Raw genomic sequence first — 18,534 nt, forward strand, 5'->3', positions numbered from 1 at the left:
TCATGAAAAGACCAAATTTAAGAATTATTGGGATTGAAAAAGACACAGAGGTACAAATTAAGGAATGAATAATCTATTCAATAATTTCTGAAATAATTTCAGAAATTTCCAAATCTGATGAATGAAATGGAAAATAAAATACAAGAGGCTTACAGGGCACAAAATGTACAAAATTACAACAGATCCACCACAAGGCACATTATAATGAAAATGCCTAACATTCACATGATTATTTCAATAGATACAGAAAAAGCATTTGATAAAATACAGCATTCCTTCATGCTCAAAACACTAGAAAAAATAGGAATAGTGGGAACATTCCTTAACATTGTAAAGCCATCTATGCTAAGCCCATGGCTAATATCATTCTAAATGGTGAAAAACTGAAAGCATTCCCTCTAAAAACTGGAACAAGGCAGGGATGCCCTCTTTCACCACTTCTATTCAATATCATCCTTGAAACTCTAGCCAGAGCAATTAGACAGACCAAAGAAATTAAAGGGATACGAATAGGAAAAGAAGAACTCAAACTATCCCTATTTGCTGATGATATGATTATATACTTAGAGGAACCAGGAAATTCCACCAGAAAACTTTTAGAACTCATAAGTGAATTCAGTAAAGTAGCGGGATATAAGATCAATGCACATAAATCTAATGCATTTTTATACATAAGTGATGAATCTTCAGAAAGAGAAATTAGGAAAACTACCCCATTCACAATAGCCTCGAAAAAAATAAATAAAATACTTGGGAATCAATCTCACAAAAGAGGTGAAAGACCTCTACAATGAGAACTATAGAACACTAAAGAAAGAAATTAAAGAAATCCTTAGAAGATGGAAAGATCTCCCATGTTCTTGGATAGGAAGAATTAATATTGTCAAAATGGCCATACTACCAAAAGTGCTATACAGATTCAATGCAATTCCAATTAAAATCTCAACGATGTACCTTACAGAAGTAGAGCAAGCAATTATGAAATTCATCTGGAAGAATAAGAAACCCAGAATAGCTAAAGCAATCCTTGGCAGAAAGAGTGAAGCAGGGGGTATCGCAATACCAGATCTTCAACTCTACTACAAAGCAATAGTAACAAAAACGGCATGGTATTGGTACCAAAATAGAAAGGTAGATCAATGGTACAGAATAGAGGACACGGACACAAACCCAAATAAATACAATTTTCTCATACTAGACAAAGGTTCCAAAAATATGCAATGGAGAAAAGATAGCCTCTTCAACAAATGGTGCTGGGAGAATTGAAAATCCATATGCAACAGAATGAAACTAAACCCATATCTCTCACCATGCACGAAATGGATTAAGGACCTAGGAATCAGACCAGAGATCTTGCATCTTATAGAAGAAAAAGTAGGTCCAGATCTTCAACATGTCAGCTTAGGACCCGACTTCCTCAACAGGACTCCCATACCACAAGAAATAAAAACAAGAATCAATAACTGGGATAGATTCAAACTAAAAAGCTTTCTCTCAGCAAAGGAAACTATCAGCAATGCGAAGAAAGAGCCTACAGAGTGGGAGAAAATCTTTGCCAATCATACTTCAGATAGAGCACTAATCTCCAGAATCTATAAAGAACTCAAAAAACTCCACCAAGAATGCAAATAAACCAATTGACAAATGGGCTAAGGAAATGAATAGACACTTCACAAAAGAAGGTCTACAAGCAATCAACATATATCTGAAAAAATGTTCAACATCTCTAGTAATAAGAGAAATGCAAATCAAAACTACCCTAAGATTCCATCTCACCCCAATTAGAATGGCGATTATCAAGAATACAAGCAACAACAGGTGTTGGAGAGGATGTGGGGAGAAAGGTACACTCATACATTGCTGGTGGGGCTGCAAATTAGTGCAGCCACTCTGGAAAGCAGTGTGGAGACTCCTTAGAAAACTTGGAATGGAACCACCATTTGACCCAGCTATCCCACTCCTTGGCCTATACCCAAAGGACTTAAAATCAGCATATTACAGAGATACAGCCACATCAATGTTCATAGCTGCTCAGTTCACAATAGCCAGATTGTGGAACCAACCTAGATGTCCTTCAGTTGATGAATAGATAAAGAAACTGTGGCATATATATACAATGGAATATTACTCCGCCATAAAGAATGATAAAATTATGGCATTTGCAGGCAAATGGATGAAATTGGAGAATATCATGCTAAGTAAGATAAGCCAATCTCAAAAAACCAAAGGACAAATGATATTGCTGATAAGTGGATGATGACACATAATGGGGGGTGGGAGGGGTTAGTGTTAGGGTTAGAGTTAGGGTTAGGGAGGGGGGCAAGAATGGAGGAAGGAAGGACTGTATGGAGGGAAAGGAGGGGTGGGAGGGGTGGGGGGGAAGGGAAAAAATAACAGAATGAATCAAACAACATTACCCTATGTAAATTTATGATTACACAAATGGTATGCCTTTATGCCATGTACAAACAGACTCATCTCATAGAAAAAGATGTCCACAGACTAAAGGTGAAGGATGGGAAAAAAACCTACTATGCACACTGGCTCAGTAAAAAAGTGAGGGTTTCCAAACTCATTTCAGATAAAGTGGACTTTAAGCCAAAGTTAATTAGAAGAGATAAAGAAGGAGATTTCATACTGCTTAAGGGTAGCAAAAATCAGCAAGACATAGCAATCATAAATATTTATGCTCCAAATAATAGCGCATCCATGTACCTTAAACAAATCCTTCTCAATTCCAGGAACCAAATAGACCACAACACAATAATATTAGATGACTTGAACACACCTCTCTCACCATTGGACAGATCTTCTAAACAAAAATTGAACAAAGAAACCATAGAACTTAATAACACAATCAATAATTTAGACTTAACAGACATATATAGAATATTCCATCCATCAATGAGTGAATACACTTTCTTCTCAGTAGCACATGGATCCTTCTCTAAAATAGACCATACATTATGCCACAAAGCTACTCTTAGCAAATACAAAAAGACAGAGATACTACCTTATATTCTATTAGATCATAGTGGAATGAAATTAGAAATCAATGATAAAATAAAAAACAGAAACAACTCCAACACCTGGAGACTAAATAATACATTATTGAATAATACATGGATAACAGAAGACATCAGGGGGAGATAAAAAATTTTTAGAGGTAAATGGGAACAAAGATATGACATACCAAAATCTCTGGCACACCATGAAAGCAGTACTAAGAGGAAAATTCATTGCATGGAGTGCATTTAATAAAATAAGGAAAAGTAAAAAAATAAATGATCTAACATTATAGCCCTAGAAAAAGAACAGATCAACACCCAAAGTAGTGGAAGACAGGAAATAACTAAAATCAGAGCTGAAATCCATGAAATTGAAACAAAAGAAACAATTCAAAAAATTGACAAAACAAAAAGTTGGTTCTTTGAAAAAATAAACAAAATTGATAAACCCTTAGCCACGCTAATGAGAAGGTGAGAGAAAACTCAAATTACTATAATTTGTGATGAAAAAGGAAATATGACAGACACTATTGAAATACAAAATATAATTAGTAACTACTTTGAAAATCTATACTCCAACGAAAGAGAAAATCTTGAAGACATTGACAGGTTTTTAGAAACATATGATCCACCCAACTGAGTCTGGAGGACATACACAATTTAAATAGATCAATTTCAAGCAATGAAATAGAAGAAGTCATCAACAACCTACCAACTCAGAAAAGTCCAGGACCAGATGGAGTCTCGGTCGAATTCAAAAAGACCTTCAAAGAAATTCCAATACTCCTCAAGGTATTCCATGAAATAGAAGAGGAGGGAAACCCTTCCAGATTCATTCTGTGAAGCTAATATCACCATGATACCAAAACCAGACAAAGACACATGTAGAAAAGAAAACTTCAGACCAATCTCCCTAATGAACATAGATGCAAAAATTCTTAACAAAATTTTAGCAAAATGCATACAAAAACACATTAAAAAGATAGTGCACCATGATCAAGTGGGTTTCATCCCAGGGATGCAAGGTTGGTTCAACATCTGGAAATCTATAAATGTAATTCACCACCTCAACAGGCTTAAACTTAAGAATCACATGATTATTTCAATAGATGCAGGAAAGCATTTGATAAAATATAGCACCCCTTCATGCTAAAAACACTAGAAAAAATAGGAATAACAGGAAAATATGTCAACATTGTAAAGGCTATCTATGCTAAGCCTACAGCCAATATCATTCTAAATGGAGAAAAACTGAAAGCATTCCCTCTAAAAACTGGAACAAGGCAGGGATGTCCTCTTTCACCACTTATATTCAACCTTTTCCTTGAAATTCTAGCTAGAGCAATTAGACAGACCAAAGAAATTAAAGGGATATGGATAGGAAAAGAACTCAAATTATTACTATTTGCTGATGACATGATTCTATATTTAGAGGATCTGAAAATTCCACCAGAAAACTTCTAGAACTCATAAATGAATTCAGTAATGTAGTAGGATATAAAATCAACACTCATAAATCTAATGCATTTTTATTCATAAGTGATGAATTCTCTGAAAGAGAAATTATGAAAACTACCCCATTCACAATAACTTAAAAAAATAAAATACTTGGGAATCAATATAAAAAAAAGAGGTGAAAGACCCTACAATTAGAACTGCAGAACACCAAAAATAGAAATTAAAGAAAATCTTAGAAGAGGGAAAGATCTTCCATGTTCTTGAATAGGCAGAATTAATATTGTCAAAATGACCATACTACCAAAAGCACTATACAAATTCAATGCAATTCCAATTAAAATCCCAATGATGTTCCTCAGAGAAATAGAGAAAGAAATCATGAAATTCATCTGGAAGAATAAGAGACCCAGAATAGTCAAAGCAATCCTTAGCAGGAAGAGTGAAGCAGGTGGTATCACAATACCAGACATTCAACTATGCTACAGAGCAAAATTAACAAAAACTGCATGGTATTGGCACCAAAATAGGCAGGTTGTCCAATGGTACAGAGAGAGGACACAGAGACAAACCCACATAAATACAGTTATCTCACACTAGACAAAGGTGCCAAAAACATACAATAGAGAAAAAATAGCCTGTTCAACAAATGGTGCTGGGAAAACTGGAAATCCATATGCAGCACAATGAAACTAAACCCTTATCTCAAACTGTGCGCAAAACTCAACTCAAAATGGATCAAGGACCTAGGAATTAGACCAGAGACCCTGTACCTAATAGAAGAAAAAGTGGGTCCAAATCTTCATCATGTTGGCTTAGGACCAGACTTCCTTAACCTGACTCTCAAAGCACCCTGCCTCCAGGTTCCTGCAACCAGACTGACCACACCACACCTATCAGGCACATATCATCTGCCATTTGCCTGCCTCTTGCCTGTCCATCGCCTGCCTTTCACCTATCTATCACCCACTGCCCGAGGTTCACCTCCGGATCATCCAAAAGCAGTCAGCAGACTGACCGCAGACTGCAAGTGGAGCACCAGCTGCCTGCTGTTGCCTGGAAGTTCACTGTCACAGTACCTGCAGGTCTGGTTACATGTGGCTGCCGCCATTTTGAGACAACAGCCAGGCCCCATAGGACCCCTGACCAGACTGATTGAGCCCCGTCTCCAGGATCCCTCAGCCTGACTGATCACTTCCTGCCTCCGGGGCCCTCACATCGACTGACTGCTCCCTGCCACCAGGACCACCAGACCAAATGACTGCCTATCACCAGGACCCCCACAACTTCAGGACCTCCAGCTGACCACGCCCATACCTGGAGTGGAAGCTCCCCATTTGCCAACATATTTGGAAGCCAGAGCAGCCATCTTGGATAATCCTGGAAGCTGTATCTCCCATCTTTAGGTGGGACAAATCCCATCCTGAGACGCCTGCTGGAGACCTGAAGTTCATTGTGAGGTACCTCTCATACATCAGGCTACTGAAGACTGGGAGGTTTGAATACTATATGACTGTTATAGTGTAGATTTTCTTTTTTCTCCTTATTGAAAAATTTTAAGTTTTTAGTTCTTTACTTTTCTTGCTCTCTTTTCCTTTTGTTTACCTGTTCCCTCAGAGTCTCTTTCTCCCTTTTTTGCATGCTAACATCCAATTTATTTTGATTACACTCTCACACTTTCTATTATCTAGAACTTCTATATATTCTTTTCTTATTCCATTAACAGCTACATCCTACACCCCTCCACATCCTCTTTGTCCTCCATTAGAAACTGCAGACCTTATTGCAAATCTATTTGTTATACTGAAGATAATAATTGAACTCATTCTGTTTATTTTGACAATATTGTTAATGTCCTCATAGGGGCTATTTGGTCTAGGGTTGCATACTGTCTGAACTGGGCACTGCTAATATTGATCTCCCCCTTAAAGAAAAGGTTTTGGAAACCTATAGGGTCACTAAAAGCCGATAGGGGGTAAAGTGTAATACCCTAGATCTGCACTGCTAGATGGGAAGATACATGAACAACATGAAAAAACAAGGGAAGAAAATGATCCAAACAAATCTAAATTCTATATTAATATAATCCAGTGATGGTATGGTAGAAGAAATGTCAGAAAAGGACTTCAGATTATACATGATTATACATGATTAAGATGATTTGTGAAGCAAAGCATGAGATAAGAGAGCACATGCAGGAAATGAATGATCATACCAATAAGCAGTTGAAAGAGCAGCTGCAGGAAGCAAAAGATCATTTCAACAAAGAGATAGAGATTCTCAAGAAAAAAAAAACCAAATGGAAATCCTTGAAATGAAGGAAACAATAAACCAAATAAAAAACTTAATGGAAAGCATCACCAACAGATTAGACCACTTCGAAGACAGAACCTCAGACAATGAAGACAAAATATTTAATCTTGAAAATAAAGTTGCCCAAACAGAGAAGACGGTAAGAAATCATGAACAGAATCTCTAAGAAATATGGGACATCATGAAAAGACCAAATTTAAGAATTATTGGAATTGAGGAAGGCACAGAGATACAAACCAAAGGAATGAACAACCTATTCAATGAAATAATATCAGAAAATTTCCCAAACCTAAAGAATGAAACAGAAAATCAAATACAAGAGGCTTACAGAACACCAAATGCATAAAATCAAAACAGATACACACCAAGGCACATTATAATGAAAATGCCTAACATACAAAATAAAGATAGGATTTTGAAGGCTGCGAGAGAAAAGCATCAGATTACATATGATGTAATGGGGAAACCAATATGGATATCAGCAGATTTCTCAGCCCAGACTCTAAAAGCTAGAAGGGCCTGGAACAACATATTTCAAGTTCTGAAAGAACATGGTTGCTAGCAAAGAATCATATATCCAGCAAAACTAACCTTCAGATTTGAAGATGAAATAAAATTCTTCCATGATAAACAAAAGTTAAAAGAATTTAGAAATAGAAAGCCTGCGCTACAGAATGTTCTCAACAAAATATTCCATGAGGAGGAAATGAAAAACAACAATGTAGGTCAGCAAAGGGAGGAACTACCTTAAAGAAACATCCATTCAAAGGAGAAATGAAGCCAAGTCAAAAACCAAAAATAAGCCCAAAAGACTGGGAATACAAATCATATCTCAATAATAACCCTGAACATAAATGGCCTAAACTTATCAATCAGAAGACATAGACTGGCAGAATGGATTAAAAAGAAAGACCCAACAATATACTGCCTTCAAGGGACTCATCTCATAGAAAAAGACATCCACAGACTAAAGGTGAAAGGATGGGAAACAACATACCATGCACACAGACTCAGTAAAAAAGCAGGGGTTTCCATCCTTATATCAGATAAAGTGGACTTCAAGCCAAAGTTAGTCAGAAGGGATAAAGAAGGACATTCATACTGCTTAAGGGAAACATAAATCAGGAAGACATAACAATCATAAACATCTATGCCCTAAACAGTAGCTCATCCATGTACGTCAAACAAATCCTTCTCAATTCCAGGAATCACATAGACCACAACACAATAATTCTGGGTGACTTTAACACACCGCTGTCACCACTGGATAGATCTTCCAAAAAAAAACCAAACAAAGAAACCTTAGAACTCAACACAATCAATATCCTAGACTAAACAGAAATATATAGAATATTCCATCCCATCAATGAGCGAATTCACTTTCTTCTCAGCAGCACATGGAACCGTCTCGAAAATAGACCCTATGTTATGCCACAAAGCAGACCTTAGTAAATTAAAAAAAAATAGAGATACTGCCTTGTGTTCTATTAGATCATAAGGGAATGAAATTAGAAATCAATGACAAAATAAAAAAACAAATTAATCCAATACCTGGAGACTAAATAATATGCTATTGAATGAAACATGGATAACAGAAAATATCAGGGAGGAGATAAAAAATTCTTAGAGTTAAATTAGAATGACAATACAACATATCAAAGTCTCTGGGACACTATGAAAGCAGTACTAAAAGGAAAATTCATTGCATGGAGTGCATTCAAGAAAAGAATAAAAAATCAAAAACTAAATGACCTAACATTACAGCTCAAAGCCCTAGAAAATGAAGAACAGAATAACAACAAAAGTAGCAGAAGACAGGAAATAATTAAAATCAGAGCTGAAATCAATGAAATTGAACCAAAAGAAACAATTCAAAAAATTGACAAAACAAAAAGTTGATTCTTTGAAAAAATAAACAAAATAGACAAACCCTTAGCCACACTAACAAAGAGAAGGAGAGAGAAAACTCAATTTACTAAAATTCATGATGAAAAAGGAAATATCACGACAGACACCACTGAAATACATAACATAATGAGAAACTATTTTGAAAATCTATATTCCAACAAAATAGAAAATACCAAAGACATTGACAAATTTCTAGAGACATATGCTCCTCCCAAACTGAACCAGGAGGACATACACAATTTAAACACATCAATATCAAGCAATGAAATAGAAGACACCATCAAAAGTCTACGAACCAAGAAAAGTCCAGGACCAGATGGATTCCCAGTCAAGTTCTACAAGATCTTCAAAGAAGAACTCATTCCAATACTTCTCAAAGTATTCCAGGAAATAGAAAACGAGGGAACCCTATGAAACTCATTCTATGAAGCTAATATCACCCTCATACACAAACCAGGCAAAGACACATCAAGGAAAGAAAATATCCAAGGATATTAGACCAATATCCTTGATGAATATAGATGCAAAGATACTTAACAAAATACTGGCAAACTGTATTCAAAAACATATTAAGAAAATTGTGCACCACAATCAAGTGGGGTTCATCCCTGGAATTCAAGGATGGTTTAACATCTGTAAATCAATAAATGTAATCTATCATTGTCAATAGACTTAAGGATAAGAATCATATGGTTATTTCAATTGATGCAGAAAAAGCATTTGACAAAATACAACACCCCTTCATGCTCAAAACACTAGAAAAAATAGGGATAGTAGGAACATACCTGAGCATTGTAAAGGCTATTTATGTTAAGCCCATGGCCAACATCATTCTTAATGGAGAAAAACTGAAAGCATTCCCTTTAAAAATGGGAACAAGACAGGGATGCCTTCTTTCACCACTTCTATTCAACATTGTACTTGAAATACTAGCCAGAGCAATTAGACAGACTAAAGGAATTAAAGGGATACGAATAGGAAAAGAGGAACTTAAGCTGTTGCTATTTGCTGATGACATGATTCTCTATTTAGAGGATCCAAAAAAATTCCTCCAGAAAACTTCTAGATCTCATAAATGAATTCAGCAAAATAGCAGGTTATAAAATCAACATGCATAAATCTAAAGCATTTCTATACATAAGTGATGAAACATCTGAAAGGGAAATGAGGAAAACAACTCCATTTGCAATAGCCTCAAAAAAAAATACTTTGGAATCAATGTAACAAAAGAGGTAAAAGATGTCTACAATGAAAACTACAAAACACTGAAGAAAGAAATTGAGGAAGACCTTAGAAGATGGAAAGATCTCCCATGTTCTTGGATAGGAAGAATTAATATTATCAAAATGGCCATACTTCCAAAGGTGCTATACAGATTTAACACAATTCCAGTTAAAATCCCTATGACATTTCTCATAGAAACAGAAAAGGCAATCATGAAATTCATCTGGAAGAACAAAAGACCCAGAATAGCCAAAGCAATCCTGGGCAGGAAGACTGATGCAGGATACCAGAACTTAAACTCTACTATAGGGCAATAGTAACAAAAACAGCATGGTACTGGCACCAAAATAGACAGGTAGATCAATGGTATAGAATAGAGGACATGGAGACATACCCATATAAGAACAGTAACCTCATAGTAGACAAGGGTGCCAAAAACTTACAATGGAGAAAAGATAGCCTCTTCAACAAATGGTGCTGGGAAAACTGGAAATCCATATGCAGTAAAATGAAATTAACCCCTATCCATCACCCTGTACAAAACTCAACTCAAAATGGATCAAGGATCTAGGAATTAGACTTGAGACCCTTCACCAAATAGAAGAAAAAGTAGACCCGAATCTCCATCATGTTGGCTTAGGACCAGATTTCCTTAACAAGATCCCCATAGTGCAAGAAATAAAAGCAAGAATCAATAATGGGATAGATTCAAACTAAAAAGTTTTTCTCAGCACAGGAAACAAGCAATAATGTGAAAAGAGAGTCTACAGAGTGGGAGAAAATCTTTTCCACACACACTTCAGACAGAGCACTCATCTCGAAAGTTTATAAGGAACTTAAAAAACTTAACACCTAAAATACAAAGAACCCAATCAATAAATGGGCTAAGGAACTGGCACACACTTCACAGAAGAAGATATACAGGTGATCAGCAAATATATGAAAAAGTGCTCATCATCCCTAGTAATTAGAGAAATGCAAATTAAAACCACCCTAAGATTTCTAACTACAATTAGAATGGCTATTATCAAGAACACAAGCAATAGTAAGTGTTGGCGTGGATGTGGGGAAAAAGACACACTCATACATTGCTGGTGGAGCTGCAAATTGGTAGAATCACTCAGGAAAGCAGTATGGAGATTCCTCAGAAAGCTTGCAATGGACCCACCATTTGACCCAGCTATCCCACTCCTTGGTTTATACCCAAAGTACTTAAAATCAGCATACTACAGTGATGCAGCCACATCAATGTTCTTAGCTTCTCAATTCACAATAGCTAGATTGTGGAACCAACCTAGATGCCCCTCAATTGATGAATGGATAAAGAAACTATGGTATATATATACAATGGAATATTACTCAGCCATAAAGAAGAATAAAATTATGGCATTTGCTGGTAAATGAATGAAGTTGGAAAATATCATACTAGGTGAAATAAGCCAATCTCAAAAACCCAAAGGTTGAATGTTTTCTCTGATAAGTGCATGACAATATATAACAATGGGGGGTGATGGGGGGAAGAGAAGAATGAAGGAACTTTGGATGGTGTAGAGGAAAAAGGGGTGGGAGGGGATGGGAATGGAAAAACAGTAGAATGAAACAGACAGTATTACCCTATATATAGGTATGATTACATGAATGGCGTGAATATACATTGTGTACAACCATAGAAATGAAAAGTTGTACCTCATTTGTGTACAATGAATCAAAATGTGTCTGTAAAAATAAAAAGTATTTTAATTAAAAAAAGAATACAGGCAACAATAGGTGTTGGTGTGGATGTGGGGAAAAAGGTACACTCATACATTGCTGGTAGGATTGCAAATTGGTGTAGCTACTCTGGAAAGCAGTATGGAGATTCCTTAGAAAACTTGGAATGGAACCACCATTTGACCCAGCTATCCCACTCCTTGGCCTATACCCAAAGGACTTAAAATCAGCATACTACAGAGATACAGCCACATCAATGTTCATAGCTGCTCAATTCACAATAGTCAGATTGTGGAACCAACCTAGATGCCCTTCAATTGATGAATGGATAAAGAAACTGTGGTATATATATACAATGGAATATTACTCAGCCATAAAGAATGATAAAATTATGGCATTTGCAGGTAAATGAATGGAGTGGGAGAATATCATGCTAAGTGAGATAAGCCAATCCCAAAAAAACCAAAGGCCAAATGATTTCTCTCATAAGTGGTTGATAATACATAACAGAAGTGGGGGAAGGTAAGGGAAGAATGGAAGAATGTTGTGTAGATGGAAGTGAGGGGTTGGGAGGGGAAGGGGAAGGAAAGATAATAGAATGAGACAAATATCATTACCCTACATACATGTATGAAGACAGATATCATATGACTCTACTTCATGTACAACCAGAGAAATGATAGCTATATTCCATTTGTGTACAATGAATAAAAATTTTTTAAAAATCCAGAAATTGAAGAAAATGTTTTAAGAACTTATTTAAAAGCCTATTTAGAATAAATATACATGCCTTATTTTGGGTCATATTACATATTTTATTTTTGAAGAACTCAAGATAACTGAAAAAATGTACTGATCGACATGGAAGGCAATCAACTAAACAGCTAAAAAGAGTATGTGTGGTTTTTGAATGAAGCTAAATCATAGAAGAAGTGCATTTAGAAAGCTGGAAGCCAGAGAGCAGGTTTTCTGCATACTTAGAATGTGACTCTTTGACTTGGTTAAGAACTCTACTTGCTTGGGTAATTATATGAGGAGATAAATCCAACAAAGTAGACATTGTTTTTTCTGCAGGTCTGAGAGCTGAACACAAGTCATCAGAAATACATTTCCTGACACCAATGGGGTGAGAGAAACAAGTTGGAAAATAGTAACATTCTATTTTAATAAAATAATTCATGCTATTTTTCAAAATAAATGATATATTTGTGACCATTTGATATATATTATATTGTTCAACATATTTCAAAGTCTCTTTTAAAAACTGGGGATCTAAATTTGTTTATTAATTTTTTGGTAAAGTATGTAGTAATACTTTTGTCATCCATGTTATACTGAGGGACACTTTTTTTCTGGCTCTAGATAGAAGCTAGTAAAAATTTAATTTCTTATATGCAATTGCTAAACTATCTCAAAGTAGTAAAGTTTCTTATTATTTCTTTATATACCAAGCATAGTGATTATAAATGTTGACATAGTAGCATACTGCCCACACACAGTAGGGGTTTCATTAATGTGCATTTATACAGTGAAACTTATTATGGTCAATACATGACATTTTAGGCATTATATATGTGTATCTGTCATTTACTATGCATTTAACATAGATTATAGCAAACAATGCCACTCTCTACCTTAGTTTTGTAGAATTCATTTGTGAAGACCTCAGTAAATTTCCTGCATGATGGTACGTCTCTTAAGTCATGTTAATTTTTAGAGCAGCAGAAGTATTTAATACAGTGCTAATAGAGCAAAGGATGTGATGTGCATTTGATTTCTATGACAACAAACTGGAAGCCACAAGTGACAATCTATGCTGTGACCAGAGGCTACATTGTGAATATCTGCTGTTAACTTTCCAACATTAGATGGCTGGGCACTGGTGACAAAGGGGACAGAATAAGACAATATGACTGTCTCTGCACACCTATTAGCACTTGAAGAGTAGTGATTCATACTCAATTTGATGCTTCCTTTGCAGGGAACATGTACCTTAAAGTCTGGTAGCCCACCAGTTAGGAAGCCTATAACATAATGGTTATTAAGTGGGAACATTTAAGTTACTTGTGATGATTACTAGTATGAATTAAGGCAAATATAATATTCAAGTTTTGGATCTAACAAGTTTAAAACCTCAGGCTCACTAATTTTCTTTTGCCAACTGACAAACTGTTACTGGTATTGCCAACATTTGCTGTATGGCAACATGAACATAACTGATAGTGATGAATGTCAATAGACTGAAGTAGCCCAGGACTGTTACTGGGGTTCATATTTTAATTTTTAAAAAATCTTACTATGGAATGGTTAATTACAGGAAATAAGGCTATTCTAAATTATCATTTAATGAATAAAAATTTTATACCAATTTTATTATTAATTTCATACCTTATTTGTTCTGTCTGCATCTGGTACAAAAGAAATACTACTTACCTCTTGTTTTGAACTATCTAGTATAGATTGTCTGGAGATAGATGTTGCTTTATCAGAAAAAACTGGAGCAAGAACCACAGCACTTTTTACTTCTGGGGGAGAGAAGAGGTACTGTTAATTATGAGAAAATGATATAGTTCTCCTTGCTGTGTAGACATTATGCCTAGAATTATCATAGTTAGTTTTGTATTTATTTATGTAAGTCGAGGCAGACACAAGCATAAGATGACTTCATGACTTCTTGAATTCTTCAGCCTGTAAAATTCCACCAGCTCACCACTGCCTTAAGGAGGAACCTGAACTCCCTTAATCTCTGATCCTAACTCCCTTTACCACAATGAATGGTTTTTCACTTTATTCAATGGACAAGGGGGAAACACTGAGGACTTTCTTTTTATTTGTTATTTGTAGATATATATGACAGTAGAGTGTATTTGACATATTATACTTACACAGAGTATAACTGATTCTAATTAGGATCCCATTCTTGTGGTTGTATGATGTGGAGTTTCACTGTGGTATATGCATATATGAACAAAGGAAATTTATGTCTGATTAATTGTACTGTCTTTTCTATTCCTATACCTGCTTCCCTTCCCTTCATTCCCCTTTGTCTAATCCACTGAACTTCTATTCTCACCCCCATCCCACTTATTGTGTGTTAGCATCCACATATCACAGAGAACATCTGACCTTTGGTGTTTGGGATTGGTCTGTTTCCCTTAGCATGATAGTCTCCAGTTCTATCCATTTACTGGCAAAGGTCATAAAGTCATTCTTTTTATGGCTGAGTAATATTCCATTGTGTATATGTACATATTTTCTTTATCCATTCATCTGTTGAAGGGCACCTAGGTTAGTTCCATAGCTTAGCTATTGGGAAACACTGAGAACTTCCAAGTTGAGTAATTATATACCCAAATCTGTCTTTCAGGAAGATTACATTCACAGTAACCCAAAGGATAGGTTAAAAGGAAAAAGAAGAGATTGGGGGCAATTTATTGCAATAACTAAGGACAGCATGACATGAATAGGAAGGAAAAAGGAGTTTATGAGAGAGCTTAAGGAGTATATGAAAATGTAGAAACTTTGGGATGTAGAATATCAGTAATAATAAAGAGTCAAAGATAAGTCAGGTTTTGTGCCTGGATAAAAATGGGAGGAACAGAAGACAGGTATTGGGATGATTGGGAGATGATACATGTGGCTTTGTTCATATTAGATTCAAGGGGCTTGCTGGCCACCTACTTGATGGCCTAATGTTCTTGGTAGGTGAGTGTGTGTGTGTGTTCTTGTTAGGTGTGTGTGTGTGTGTGTGTGTGTGTGTGTGTGTAGAATATACATGGGAATACATGGGAAGATTCTGTAGAAACTGGTAGAGACTTAGTTGAACTCTAGTCCAGCCCTGGGGAAATGGAAAATAGCATTCATTTATATGTCTGGGGAAAAAGGATGATAGTAGAGGACTCTCTGCACTGGAACTACCAAATCAGAGTGTTGTATGTCAAGAACTTACTTCACCTATAAATATGGGTAGCCACAGTAGAGACCCTAACTTCCTTACACTTCACAACCCCAAAGAACCTATTCACCCAGGAATTACTAAAAAATGTAAAATAATAGCATTTATTATTATGAATAATTTTTAAATCTTGTACCAAAATAAACACAGATTTTATAATCAGGAAAAAGCAAAACTTGAGAAAACATATTAAAAATTAAGTATTTAACTGAAAAAATAAAATGAGCTATGAATATTGTCCATTTTCTTACCTTCATCATTTAAAGGATATGATGTTATAGTTGTTTCTGTATCATCCTGTATGATTTAACATTTGAGAAAAAACATTAGGGTAATTAAGCTTTTAAAAGAGACTTTTGTCTAAAAGTCTAAAGCAATCAAATTAGCACAGCACCCTCTCCCCCATCCTTATTTCTCTCCTGAGCACTGATCTTAATGCTAACACACACTATCAACCTTCTTCTCAGTAACACTTTGGGTTATCTTAACTAGTTAGAACTTAATTGTTCAAAATGAAACCCTATATCTGTGTGCCCCATCTTTTCAAACTTGTTTCTCCTCCTCTATTCCACATTTTGGTTAAAAGCATGATAATCCACCCATTGATCCATTCTAGATAGCTTAGAGTTGTTCTATGTATTTCAGAGAAGGACAATTCAATCTAATCTAATACTTATTGAGTAAAATGCATGGAAATGAAATGTGATACATAATTTCTGACCTAAAGAAGATTATCACCTAGAACAGATAAATATGATTATATATATATATATGTGTGTGTGTGTGTGTGTGTGTGTGTGTGTGTGTGTATGTGTGTGTGTGTGTGTGTAATAAGTTCTGAGATAGGGGAACTATGGAAGCACAGAAAAAGACATTTCATTCATGTAAACCTATACACAAAAACTGAATCAATAGCATCATCACCATCACCATCTCCCTAACTCTAGATCCATACACCTATTGAGTAACCGATTCCTGACCCAGTCTAATTCTGAAATATCTTCAATCTGTGGTCTCCTGTTTACCTTCATAGCCACTGCTTTTATTTGGGCCCTTACATTACATTTTTGGGTACTGGGGATTGAACCCAGGGGCACCTTACCACTGAGCTACAACCACAGCCCTTTTTATTTTGAGACAGGGTTTCACTAAGTTGCTTAGGGTCTTGCTAAATTGCTGAGACTGGTCTTGAACTTGCAATCCTCCTGCATCCGTCTCCTGAGTGTCTGGGGTTACAGGTGTGCACATGGTACCTGGCTAAGCACTTATATTTTTATCTGGACTATTGCAGTAGACTTGATACTATCTTTTCTCTAATCTCTTCTCTCTACCATTTATTTTACACACTGAAACTAGATTATCTTTTTAGAATCCAAACCATTCTTTTTTGGGAGGTACTGGAGATTGAACCCAGTGGTGCTTTACCAATAAGCTGCAACCCCAGTCCTTTTTATTTTTTATTTTGAGACGGGATCTCACTAAGTTGCTAAGGACCTAGCTAAATTGTTAAGGCAGATCTTGAACTTGTGATCCTCCTGTGTCAGTCTCCTGAGTCCCTGAGATTATAGGTGTGCACCACCACACCCAGAAAATCATTCTTTTTTTGCATCCCCAATAAAAGAAAAAACTTTAATGGCTCCCTATTACTGAGGGGATAAACATGTATTTCAGGAAGGTATATAAAGAAGGCTCTGACTTCAATTTACCTTTTCAGTCTCATCTCCTGCACTCCCCTGGCTATGATGGATAACACCTCCATGTTTTCCCTTGTACTTTCATTTCTGTCTGTGATATTGCCTCATTATATCCTCACATGTATTCATCTGAAAAGTTCAGGACTGACATTTCAAGACTTAATTTGATTAACATTTCCTTTAATAATGCCTTTTTAGACCTTTTTAGGCAGGACTACTCTGTAAGTGCTCCCAGAATATTTTGTATAAAATTCACCTCTTATTAATTAGGACTTTTGTTTATGTGTACCTTATTCTTAGGTGGTAACTGTGTCCTTTCCATCTTTGTGTGCTATGTCACCCTTTTCATTCAAGTTTAGCACAGGACCTTGCCCACAGTAGGTTCTCAATAAATGTTAACTATCATCGTCATCATCATAACCATCAAGTGTTTAAGTTCATTTCTGTTAAGCTTGCATGGTGCATGTAACATGAAACGGACTTAGCACCTTTGCCAGGAAGAGGGTTAAGACCCTGTGATCTTTAAACCAGAAAGTATCAAGCCAGGGGCTATTCATCAAAATAAAAATATGAGAAAAATTGATGATAAATACAAAACGTGTGAATCATATAACTTTTTACCTTTTGTTCTGTTGTGTTAGCCTGTACAGCTTCCTCAGGACTCAATAAGGTTGTTGATTTTTTAACAGAAACCTTGTTATTGTTTGTAAAATGGCGAACTGATTCTAAAAGTAAATGAAAGGGGAAATACATAATTTGTAAATGATTTTATTGAATTATAACTAAAATAATCTGCACATATTTAAAATTTGTTCAGTTTTAATATATGTTTAAGACCATGAAATCATTACCACAGTCAAAATAACAAGCATTTCCATCATCCCCCAAGTTTTAAAATGCTTCTTTATTATTCATACATCTTTCTACTTCTGTACCCCAGGTAACCGCTAATCATTCTGTTCTTCTATGTTGATTTCCATTTCTAAGAATTTTACATAAATGGAATAAAATAGGATCCACTCTTTTTTGCCTGATTTCTTTCATTTAGCGTATTTTTAAAGATTCATCAACATTGATGCCTACATGAGTAGTTTATTCCTTTTTATTATTGAATAGTATTCTACATTATGTATGTACACAGTTTATCCATTTACCTATTGAAGGGAATTTAGATTGTTTCCGGCTTGGGGCTATTGTAAGTAGTGCTATTATCAAGAGTGGCATACAAGTCTATGTGGACATATATTTTTGCTTGTTTTGGGTACAT

The 18,534-nt window shown here is 35.7% G+C and overlaps 1 protein-coding gene across 1 annotated transcript in view; it reads right to left on the reverse strand.

Moving 5' to 3' along the window:
- Nucleotides 1-13,761: 13,761 nt before the first annotated feature.
- Nucleotides 13,762-18,534, reverse strand: part of LOC124971651 (fibrous sheath-interacting protein 2-like) — a 38,863-nt gene continuing 34,090 nt past the window's right edge. Inside the window, exons 9-12 of the mRNA XM_047535315.1 lie at nucleotides 17,889-17,992; nucleotides 15,825-15,870; nucleotides 14,052-14,143; nucleotides 13,762-13,812 (exon numbers count right to left, since the gene is read on the reverse strand). Coding sequence (XP_047391271.1) covers nucleotides 13,762-13,812; nucleotides 14,052-14,143; nucleotides 15,825-15,870; nucleotides 17,889-17,992 — 293 coding nt within the window. The remainder of the gene's footprint in view (nucleotides 13,813-14,051; nucleotides 14,144-15,824; nucleotides 15,871-17,888; nucleotides 17,993-18,534) is intronic.

The sequence above is a fragment of the Sciurus carolinensis genome, chromosome X (genome assembly GCF_902686445.1).
Source record: "Sciurus carolinensis chromosome X, mSciCar1.2, whole genome shotgun sequence".
NCBI classification, from domain to species: domain Eukaryota; kingdom Metazoa; phylum Chordata; class Mammalia; order Rodentia; family Sciuridae; genus Sciurus; species Sciurus carolinensis.